The sequence below is a fragment of the Schistocerca piceifrons genome, chromosome X (assembly GCF_021461385.2).
Source record: "Schistocerca piceifrons isolate TAMUIC-IGC-003096 chromosome X, iqSchPice1.1, whole genome shotgun sequence".
Classification (NCBI taxonomy): Eukaryota; Metazoa; Arthropoda; class Insecta; order Orthoptera; family Acrididae; genus Schistocerca; species Schistocerca piceifrons.
Genome location: NC_060149.1, coordinates 191798730 through 191811398, shown reverse-complemented (window position 1 = coordinate 191811398; position 12669 = coordinate 191798730). Strand labels below are relative to the sequence as shown.

Genomic DNA, 12669 nt, shown 5'->3' with positions numbered 1-12669 from the left:
CTTTGTCTGAAGAAAAATATAATAACTGGGATTATTAACATTGTATCTTTAGAAAAAAAGAGTGCAAGAATTCAGGAAATCACACACATAATGACAGAGAGATAATGTGACTAAATGAAATAGGCAAAAAATGAAATGGTAGTAGGTTGCTGGAAAAAGGATATAAAAAGAGGTGGCCAGGAAGAGACAAAAGAAGAAACAGTGTCACAATAATAGTGGTAAATAACTGGTGAATAAAGTACTTAATCTGGAAAATGTATGTGGCACGATAATTAAAGTTAAGATAATGATGGAAGGAAATATTACTTATATAATACAGGTTTACACTCCTCAAATACAATGCAAGACATATGAAAAGGAATAGTCTATCACTAAACTGGATGATGATGTAACCTCTAACAAGACTGTGATCATAAAGACTATAATGCTACAGCTGGGAACAATAGAGGAGGATATAGAATGGTTATAGGAAGCCATGGAGAAGATCACAGAAATGATGGATGGGAGGTATTACTACACACATGCATGAGATATAAATGGATAATTGGTAATGGATAGTGTAAGAAAAGAGGTTGTCACAAGTTTACCAGATACAGATGGAATTTGCAATAGAAATTCATTATATAATGTATAATAATAAGTGGAGAAATCAAAAGATGCCTCAGCAATGACCATAATGGACTATTGGTAGGGACAATGTAGAAATTCAAGAAGGGTAAATTTCAAGCAGTGGGGTGGGGGGGGGGGGGGGGGTGAGAGGGGAGAATAGGCAAAAGTCAAATACTGGAAGATGATGAAACCTAAGATATTTATACACGAAAAGGATTATGACACAGCTTCCCAAGGATGAGAGGAAGGATGTAGAAGAATAATAAAGGAGGTTTAAACAGGTCTTAGTCAATGCAGTATAAGAGTAACAAGGTACTCTGTGAGAACTACAGAGGAATATCACTACTGTGCCATTGCATGAAGATTTATGAAAGGGTAGCTTTATAGAAAATCAGGAACACAATAGAACCACAATTAAGAGAAGAGCAACAAGGATTTTGGCCTGGAAGATCAATTATAATGCCATATTTACAGCCAGAGAGGTAGTAGAAAAGAAATGGGAATTTGGGACAGACATCATAACTGCATTCACAGATATACAAAACACTTATGACACCATTAGAAGGTATGAGATACGGTAAGGTCTGAATCATCCACCCCAAATCTTTGCCACTCTAAGAGCAGCTTTACAAAAATAATGACATTCACTTACCACAGAACTCATAGACATACACATACATTGCAGCAGCTGGTGTATAGCTGTCAGATGTATGCACACTTCATACTGTTGCCAGTACGTTACTTGTTTGTGTGCTGTCCCTAGCTTCATATATATATATATATATATTTTCCATGCTCATTCATCTGCCTTCAAGGTTTCCCACTCTCCAGCACCATAAATGTATCTACATCTGCTATTAATAGGTGAGTAGTCACTTTGCAAGCTTTTTCCAATGACAACAAGAGTATGTTTTTTGGAATTAAAAAAATTCCAGATCATAATCATAGCAAATCAAAGAAACACAGAGTACAGTAAAATACCTCTTTCTACATATTTCAGTAAGCAGTGTGGATTTCAATTTCACTTGCTTGTTTCTAAAAGGTGCACACGAAGCAAACAATTAGGTGCCAAATGTGTGAAAGAGATACCTGTTGAGAACACTTCCACAGTACAGGTAATAGATTTTGTAACTGAGTTATCTTGTTACCTTTCAATGACTACTTTATTGTAAACATGACCCCAGTTCCGAAAATAACAACTCAACAAGCAATAGTATTTCATTGCTCAAACCACTCTATATTTAATTTCACAACAGAAATATTCAGTCTGAAGTATTTTTAACAGTTATGTTCCTGTGTTCTAGAACACTACTGGAGACTGAGATGCACATACAATTGGTGTATCATTTTCCACAGCACCAAAACATAAATTAGCAATGAAATAAATAAAAAAGCTTCAATTAGGGACCATAAGCCAAAGAGAAAGTTCAGTTTTAATCCTCCTAAATTTTGCAATACAGCAGTTTAGCTGAATAAAATCTTCTTGGTTTACAAGACGTGTCAATTCAAATAAAATTCTCGAGCTTTTGATGGCTATCTCCAGCTGGGGCTGGCACGGTTTTCTACTTACATAGCCACAACTGCAGCCTCTGACACCAATCAGAACGTGTGAATGAAAGGTGAGTTGGGCAGCTCACAGCAGCTGTCACCCACCATGGAACCGAGTGACATCAGGTGACACAAGGGTTGGCGCTACATTTGAAACTGCCACTTCCACCTCCCTACATGCATCAAACATCCATCGTTGTTTCCTTTTGACTTCCAGGAGCAGCAGTTTCAAACATGGTGCTGGCTCCTTGTGCCACTTGACATCACTCGGTCCTGCAGCGGGCCGGAACTGCTACAAGCTGCCCATGGCGCAAGTATCATTTTGGCCCTCTCTGACTGGTACCAGAGGTCGCAATCATGGCTATATAAGTGAAAAACCTTGCCAGCCATGGCAGTCAGTGGTTTTACTGCTGACGACGATGGTAGAGATAGCCATTGAAAGCTCAAAAATTTTATTCCAACTGATGTGCCTAGAAAACTGAGAAGATTTTATTCAGATGTGCAGCTGTGAAAGACTCTGAGGACACAACAGTTTAGCTGGTTGTACAATCTCGTAATGATGTGGAATGTCTCCACAGATTTATAAATACAATAAATTTTCTCAGGTAGATCGTGACTGCATGTTGACCATTAACATGATTAGTTTTACAACAGATTTATTAAATATTTAAATTTAGTAATGGGGTCTACTCAGAACTTCAACTACTGAGCAGCAAGAGTTGTCAAGCAAAAATGGTTTGATACCATTTTCATTGTCTATCTTAAACATAAACTCTGTCCACAGGCCCTGGTGAGACCATCGGTATTAACAGACTGCTGTACCACCCTCCACCAATGGCATCATTGGATGTGGTATGGAGGGGCACGGGGTCAGCACACCACTCCCCTGGCCATTTTCAGTTCTCATGAGTTGAAACCACTATTATTCAATCATGTAGCTCCTCAAATGGCATCACAAGGCTGAAAGCATATAGTTCCAATCCTCCCACCAACAAAGAATCCCTGACAGTACCACGAGCTGAATTAGGGTCCTCCGCATGGCAGTCAACCACTCTGACCATTCAGCTACAGATACAGATTTCCTTGTGTATCAGTACCTTCAATTCACAATGGAGGTAGTCAATTATTTTGATGGCTACAAATAATAATAATACTCATTTTCAAATATGACATACACTGTTCATCCATATTTATTGAAGAAGTGATTAAGAAAAAATGTGTGCAAAGTAAATTAATACCTCAAATGTTAATTTATTTTGGTCTTGATCTGCAAAGCTCCACATTTCTCCAACAACATTGCACAAATAATCTTCCACAAATATTATTGTGGAACCAAATCTCGCCCTCACTGCCTCCTTATTGTGGTCTGGTGTTTTGTTGCTGTCGTAGCTAGTAAACAAAAAAGAAAGCATAGAAAAATCTCATAACAACAGGATTAACACATACAATGATATAAAATGATGAAATTACTGTACCATGAATAAGATACAGTTCTTAGCAGATGTATATAATGGTACTTAGGACTTAAACCTAGAGTCACAACTATTCCTTTAGTAGCAAATATTACAAACACACAAATGTATTATCATTGTGAGATGCCATAATTAACCAGTTCCTTAGGAAGTAGGAGGATTGTGGAGGCACTAGCCCAAATGCCTTGTTGTCCTTATTACATGTGTAAAATGACACTTTAAAAACAAATATTTAAAACCAAGGAAGATTTGGGTTTAGCACTGAAATGCAGCAATCAAGTGGTGGACTGACACATCTAATGTATCACTGCCATTGTTTCAATTTATCATTATCCGTATCATGTTTCAGTGAACTGATGAATATCTGATGCCGATAATACGGATGATATTGAGGACTGTAAAGATCGAGCTGCTAACCAATGTTTTAATTTCTCTCTACCTGTGTCACTAAATGCATGTCCTGTATTTGTTGTATTGTACAAATCTGACACGTCTTGCATGGGCCACAGGGTAGAAGGGGGCAAGGGGCCACAGGTGACCAGCCTCCAGAAGTCCCTCAGGAGAATGCAGAGTTCTAAACATTAGTCCAGTTGGAACAAGGGATGATCAACTGGGCACTGACCGCCAGGTAGGCATTTGTGGGTCCCATATTGTCTGCTGTGGTGCTGGCGAGGCACGTGCAATCAAGATTCCACCAACTGCAGCCACGCTCTGAGATATCTGGGACTCTGGTTAAAAAGCCCTCTAAATTGAACTGTGTCACACATCTGGCCAGTGCAGAACAAATTATTTTTACAAGTCAGCCTCTCTGCTTGGCGGAATGTTGTTTCCGTCAGTAATGCTTTTCCTAGAAAACTGCCAGACTGGTCAGGAGCTATTTATCTCTGCTTTCTCATAAGAAGCTCGGTAGCTATTTATTGTTAAAAGTTTGTTCTTCTTCCCTTGTAGTAGAGGAAGCACAACAGGTGGGTGCCACTCCACATGGGGTGACAATTCCTATCTCTCAAAAGGTGAAACAATATCTCATTGGGTGATCTAAAAAAACAGTAAGTGGTTGTTTAGGATGCAGCACATGATATCTGACAACAGGGAGCTTAGAGCTTGGTTTTCTCAGAATTGTATATGCAGGAAGGCAGTTCATTGCATAATTATAAAAACATCTGCTACATGGAGCATTGGGCTGGAAAAAAAAAAAAGAGAGAGAGAGAGAGAGAGAGAGAGCGAGAGAGAGAAGAAGAAGAAGATCTGGCAGCCACAGCTACCCAAGAAGGAGAGCAGGAAGGTGCTTTCCAATGTGTTGCTTTTAAACTTGATTAGGTCCTGAAAGTTGATACTTAGTCAGGAATTAAATGGCTCATGACTGAGTGCGCTTTGTCATTCGCATGTGGTTTTCACATGTCTTTCTGGCACAATCGGGGCAAACACTGTGTACTTATCCACAGTTATGCTTTTTCAAGAATGATTTGTTGAGACAAAGGTCATGCTCATCACTTTTGTTTCTTGCACACTTCGCCAAATCAATCTTTGTAATATCCGACAATGAGGACTAATTTACAAGTGCCATTCTATTCATACTGTTCAATCTGTTGCATTGTCTCTTGATCTACTCAATCAGTGCTCATTATTATAGCAGTCAAAAAACTTGTTAGGTCACATGACATCTTACATTAATTGGTGACCACACCAGGATTCAATCATTTGGGGTATTATGATATGTAGTCACATTTTCTCACATTAAAATGAAGGACCCTCCACCAATTTGTTTTCCAAAATTTTTTCATTTACCTGATCGCATTTTGCATAAAAATTAGCGACACTGATTAGGATTGTCTTGGATGGAGGTTTCAATTAATTTTGAGTAATGCTTTTGTCAAGGGTTTTGAAGTCGAAAAAGTTTAATTTAAGGTGCTGACACACCTAAATAAACTTTTTTCTCTTTTTTTGTATTGTGTCTACATGTTTCGGTTTTCTTGTAGCTACCAGCACTGTAACAGTGTTGTGAAATTTTGGAGGGGTTTTTAAATATGTATTTGTGGTACAATCACACGTGTGTGTGAATTATTACACAAACAGGATGATTTGATTTCTTGATCAAGTGTTCAGTAGTTTCTTGGCAGTTCCCCTTTCTTTGCTACCATGAGCATTACAGTTCAAGCTAAAATGGAAGGTGCTCAAACAGTGCAGATCATTGTAGCAGCCAAAGGGTTTGTTAGCTCGGTTGGTGTGTTAAAACATCCCATAAACAATGAAGTTGTCAGACACACAGCATACACTCAAATTGGCAAAGTATGTGAAAGAAAACAGGACATGTCCTTGGCAAAGGAACCACTGTGGTACTCACTTTAAGGGATAATGAAACCATGAAAAATTTTAATCTGGATGACTGAACAGGGATTTTAATCATTTCCTTCTCAATGTAAGTGCAGTGTCTTAACCCCTGTGCCAGCTCCTCAGCATTTGAAATCTGAATAAAAATATCATAACTGGATAATATTCAAACTTAATTTAGTGGTTCATTGGACCTTACATTCTTGAAACACTATTTTAACAGCAATATTGTGACTATATTTCACTGTGACCATTAACCACACTGCACAGCTCTTACGTGTGCTGATTCTTACCCTTTTGTTGTCAACTACTGTTTTACATTGTGAACATAGTAATGCAAAAATCGTAACAAAAATTTTTGAATACAATACTAAAAGTAAGTTATTCGTTTAAAGCCTCATTTTGACAGAATAATGACCGGAACAGCCGCAGCCCTGTTAAAGGGAGTATCATGACTTCACCTGAAATTATTTAGGGAAATAATGGAAAATCTAAACCAAGATGACCAAATCGACATTAAAAACCCCACTCCTAAACATGAATCTTTTGGTGTAACCACAGTACCCAGTAACTCAATGCAATTTACAAGTGGTTATGGTATGAAAGCACACTTTTTAAGCTCTCTCTCTCATGACAGTTTTATTTTGCCTATATTATTCAAGGCTTTGTCTCCAAATTTTGTCATGACAGATGTTTAAAGGACAGGAGACATACTACAACCTAGTCTCGCACCTCTCATGATAGCTATTTGATCCATCTGTTCCTCCTCCACTGTCCCCATTGCTCTCTGCCTTAATTATAACTTCATTATTAAACTACTGGGCCTAGAGACTCTGTTCTCAATTTTCTATAGCCTTTATACCTTTCAACTTATCTGTTTCACCTCACCCTCCTCAACTATGTGTGTTACCTTCTTGGAAACTGAGTTACACTTCACTGGTGACTCCTTTATTACTCAAGTATCATCCTGGGGTGGAGCATCAACAACAAGATAACTAAATATGGAGCACAGCTTGCAATGGGTGATTTTGGGGACAGAAATAGGCAATGGCCTTTTCAAAGGAACCATCCCTGCATCTGCCCCAAGTGATTTAGGGAAACCTAAATCTGGATTGCCTGATGAATATCTGCATCACCACCAGAATTTCAACAACATTTCAGTATGTCTTTAAATTAGGAAATTACTTAAATTAGGAAAGTCCTTTTCAAAATTCTTTTCACCTTACATTATGTGATGTTCCATTTTCTACTCACCCTACCTCTTGGTTTGTGTTTATGCTGCTACCAATTGCAACCATCTGCCATATAGGTCATACTAGTGACAAAAATCCCTTTTCCAATGCTGTCACAGGTAATTCTACCCCATCAGATGAAGACCTACCTGTGAATGCAGCTAAGTCACACACTACCTCCGCTGCAATTGCAGTTTGACTATTTATGTGCCTATGAGGATCAACCATGTATCCACTCATATGAATGAATACACAATGTGTGTCCATGTCATGGTTGCTCACCCAGTGGTACATCATTCCACTGTTTCACAAGCCATGCCATTTGAATCCTACCAACATCAGCTTTTCTCAACTGTGAAGGTGGCAGCTATCCCTCCAATACATTCTTCAGTCCAGTAATAACCCTGGGCTTAATCTTCGCTAGCCTCTCCCATTCATCAGCCTTCAATTATTCACACTATTTTTCTTTTTCCCCTCAATGAAACTAAAGGTCTGGATTAGAACTTGGATCCAACATTCAGTTTCACTTTGTCCCTAAGTCTATAACTAAGCAGACATCAACAACAGTCGTAATACAGACTTTTAAGTGTTGCGACTGAAAGTCACAATAGAAAAATCTAATGGATGGAAGATACGTATGTATTTGAGCTCCAATTTTTGCAAGTGCGAATTCAGGAGAAGAATCCAACACCAAAATATCCATCCACAACTCTTAGTATCAAAGATGTTATACATTACCATGCAACACAATAACATCTATATACTTCCACAGTAAATTTGTGGAAATACACAGACTTAACTTTGGTAGTGAAAGAAACTTATTCAATCAAAATTTATACACAAATCTTCAAGTAAAAAAGAAGAATTACTCTCTAACATAAATTAGCAATAAAATACATACTCCTGAATAGTCATTTTGGAAGGTATCTCCGACCACAGTCTTGCATATTTCACAGGTGTTACAGGCTCCTGAGGATCGCGGTCAACATGAAGATGAAGCATCAACCGACAAAATGAGGCTCTTAAATCATAAGGCACTCTTTCATCTGCCATGCACCTGAAACAAAATATTCTGGTCACATCACAAAAGACAAGACGACAAAATAGTTTATGACAGAGAATAATGGAAATACTGTTAGAATACAACCTTGGGGAGGATCAATTTGGGTTCAGGGGTATTGTAGGAATGTGGAAGGCAATACTGCACCTATGACTTATCTCACAAGGTAGGTGAAGAAAGGTAAATCTACATTTATAGCTTTCATAGATTTAGAAAAAACTTTTGACAGTTTTGACTGGAGTACACTCTTTGAAATTTAAAAGGTGGCATGGGAGTTATAAGAGTTGAAGAACGTGATAGGGAAGCAGTGATTGAGAAGGGAGCCTATCCCCAATGTTATTTAATATGTACATTTAACAAGCTGTGAAGGAAACCAAGGAGAAATCTGGAACAGGAATTAAAGTTCAGGGACATGAAATGAAACCTTTTGAGGTTTGCTGATCACATTGTATTTTTGTCTGAGGCACCTAAGGACTTTGAAGAGATGTTGAACAGAATGGACTTGTCTTGAAAAGTAGAAGTGAACATCAATGAAAGTAAAACATGGATGTTGGAAAGTAGCTGAATTAGCTCAGGCAATATGGAGGGAATTAAGTTATGAAATGAGACACTGAAAGTAGTAGATGAGTTTTGCTATTTGGGTAGCAAAATAACAGAGAAGATAGGAAATGCAGATTGGCAATAACAAGAAAAACATATATGAAAAAGAGGAATCTTTTATAAATGTAAGCATTAGGGAGTCTTTTCTGATGGTGTTTGACTGGAGTGTTGCCTTGTATGAAAGTGAAACACAGATAATAGTCATTCAGACATGAAGAGAACATAAGTTTTGAAACGAAGTGCTACACAAGAATGCTGAAAAGTAGAGTGGTAGATCATGTAACTTACGAGGAGACACCACAAACAACTGGGGAGAGAAGTATTTTAGAATTTTTTTGACCCAACTTGACTGAAAGGAGGACTGTCTGATAAAGACACATTCTGAGTCATCAAGCAATCATCAATTTAGCCCTGAATTTAGTACTGGTGGGAAGTGTGAGGGGGAGTACAAATTGTAGAGCAAGAGATGAATACAGTAAGCAGGTTCAAATGGATGTAGGTTGCAGCATTTATTCAGAGATGATGAGGCCTGCACTGGATAGAGTAGTGTGTAGAGCTCCATCAAACTACTCTTTGGACTGAAGACCACAGCAATTAACACTTCAGCTAGTCAAGTGACAGCAGCTTTCTGCCACCACATCACAGCCATTTCTCAATCATCAAACACTTCCTGAGTAGCCTGTTTTGTAGATATGTGCACGATATTTTCAGATGGCCATTTGACAGTCATGTAATTGGGAAGCAGATTGTCAAATTTTATGTCACATTTTACAACTTGCAAAAAAATATTTTTACATATTAGCAGATTAAGCTAAACATATTCATTTCTGATGTTAGATTTTTTGGTGAATGTTTCACTTTTTGTACTACTAAATGAAACAAATGCCATCAGATTCAGTTGTTGTATTTGCTCTGCAGTCTTTAATAAGCAATTTTAAAGAAATTATTATAGTTAAAATTTCTGATTCTTTCATATGTTATAGTTTCACATCATAGCTGTATAATGGACTGGCTGCCTTTCCATTGCAGCTAATACATATTACAGGAGTTTCAAATTAAGTAACCAAATTCAATAAATCACAGAGTTTACAATGAAAAATGAGTTTGCTATGTACTTAATGTCTGGAGCACTTTCAGTTATACACTTACATTGCTGTATGTAAAATATGATTAGCATATCAAAATTATACTGAAAGTAAATATGGCAAAGAAAGTTTGTATATATATATATATATATATATATATATATAGGGAAACATTCCACATGGGAAAAATATATCTAATAACAAAGATGATGTGACTTACCAAACTAAAGCGCTGGAACGTCGATAGACACACAAACATACACACAAAATTCTAGCTTTCGCAACCAACGGTTGCTTCGTCAGGAAAGAGGGAAGGAGAGGGAAAGACATATATATATCTGTGTGTGTGTGTGTGTGTGTGTGTGTGTGTGTGTGTGTGTGTGTGTGTGTGTGTGTGTGTGTGGTTTTTTTAAGGATTCATCCAAAAGCTAGCAATGTTTCCAGTCTTTCTTGTGTGTGCCGGTGCTGTGAGCCTATCTTTGGGTGCTTCTGTCTAGGTAGTTATATCAGTTTTCTTGCACTTGAATGTGATTATGCTCACAAACACACACACACACACACACACACACACACACACACACACACAGATATATATATGTCTTTCCCTCTCCTTCCCTCTTTCCTGACAAAGCAACCGTTGGTTGCGAAAGCTAGAATTTTGTGTGTATGTTTGTGTGTCTATCGACGTTCCAGCGCTTTAGTTTGGTAAGTCACATCATCTTTGTTATTAGATATATTTTTCCCATGTGGAATGTTACCCTCTATATATATATATCCACAGATAAGCTGAGCAAAGCAATCCTGGCTGTTAAGTTGTTGTTTAATGTTGATAATAGCGTAACACTATATGACATCACTTCACTGAAGGTGCATGAGTTTATCTACGATGATGCAAGTAACTGAGTGTTGAATACTCACTTGAGTATTAAATCAATGTCGAGATGAGGAGAAAGATTGTTTAATGCTAAATACTGTCTGTTTAGGCACATGTTAGAAAACAAATTCAGCTGGTGTCTGTAATAATCCAATATGGCTTGATCTTCCCATTTTCCAAGCTTCGCTCCACGTGACAGTTCAGAAACGGACATTGATTTCTGCAACAAGCAATGACAATGATGAGACTGCGAACAATAGTAAAAATGAGACATACACACAGTAGTTGCACATAAAGTTTGAAAAACAAGTATGTATACACTCTTGCTCAAATTAATCACTGTTCACTTGTAACAACATACATGAATTTGACACACTAATGAAACAGGACTGTCCTTGTTAATTTGATTTATGTAATCAGTTTATTTTGCAGAGCACGAAAGTCTGTACTCTAATTTTACCTAATGAGTAAAAGAATTAAAAAAGGACACTCTTCCAGCCACAAAATGGAAGTGTCATTTTCTAAATACCAAGCTTAAAACTGAATCATAGCCACACTTCATGATACACGAGCAATGAATAACATGGATGTGCCCAACAATATTTCTTGAACAAAAAATAGTCTCACCTACAGTAGCCAACATAGCCTCTAGTGCATTATTAATAAGAGATTGAAGTTACACTCTTTGTGCAATTCTCTAAAAAATATTAGAAGGAATGGAAATCAGAGTTTAATGTATGTATTAGAGATAATACACTTGCTCATTTGAATATGTGTGGGAGTAGGAAATTGAAAGGGTAATTACCAAAGGGACAATGTTAATGTGGTGTCACCGCCAGACACCACACTTGCTAGGTGGTAGCTTTTAAATCGGCCGCGGTCCGGTAGTATACGACGGACCCGCATGTCGCCACTGTCAGTAATTGCAGACCGAGCGCCACCACACGGCAGGTCTAGAGAGACGTACTAGCACTCACCCCAGTTGTACAGCCGACGTTGCTATGAAAGGTTAACTGAGAATTACACTCTCATTTGCTGAGACGATAGTTAGCATAGCCTTCAGCTAAGTCAATTGCTACGACCTAGCAAGGCGCCATTAACAGTTTATAGTCTTGAACGTACCGTCCAGAACGATGTATTCAAATGATGGATTAAAGTTAAGTATTCCAGCAGCTACGTACTTTTCTTTATAGCATTCATTACGTATCCTGTTTCAGACCTCACGCCAGCCTGCTTGAGTTTAACGCGTGCATTTCGGCCTTCTCTAGCTATACAACAGTTAACACTTGCTTTAGAGATTTAGGAGGAAACTGCACAAAAATTTAAATCTGGAAGCTCAGACTGGGATTGGAATCATGCTGCTCCCATGGGCAAATACCAGTGTACCAGGTAACGGTCACCTCATTAGGTTAATAATAATAAAGCAACCTTACATGTATAGCTCAAAGAAGCTGTAGTTCAACAAATAACTTAACAGTAAGAGAGATCTTATTATTTATATATGGCATGTGTACAGTCCATGAGTCATTATAAAAATAGAGATATGATGCAGAATCATCTGTAAATATTTTGCATTACTTTTAAAAAGATGCAAAGTAAATAAATTAATCAGGGATAACTAAGAGCAAAGAGCTTCATTCAAGACTGAGAAAGGCCTTACACAATTTACCATGCATGTGATTCATGTTAGCTGTAAGTACAGATAATGGATTCTGCTTCTACAACTTTCAATGAAATTTCAGTCTCCCTTTCAAAAATATATTACAACAGAACCTTGAAAACATAGCTTTGAAACTATTACACATGGATGAGAAAAATAACTGTAGATATGTAACATTTTTTTGTCTAATAATAAAGGAAA

The 12669-nt window shown here is 37.7% G+C and overlaps 1 protein-coding gene across 1 annotated transcript in view; it reads right to left on the bottom strand.

Moving 5' to 3' along the window:
- Positions 1–12669, bottom strand: part of LOC124721161 (inositol 1,4,5-trisphosphate receptor) — a 360416-nt gene that overhangs the window by 231843 nt on the left and 115904 nt on the right. Inside the window, exons 14-16 of the mRNA XM_047245990.1 lie at positions 10853–11028; positions 8091–8246; positions 3396–3546 (exon numbers count right to left, since the gene is read on the bottom strand). Coding sequence (XP_047101946.1) covers positions 3396–3546; positions 8091–8246; positions 10853–11028 — 483 coding nt within the window. The remainder of the gene's footprint in view (positions 1–3395; positions 3547–8090; positions 8247–10852; positions 11029–12669) is intronic.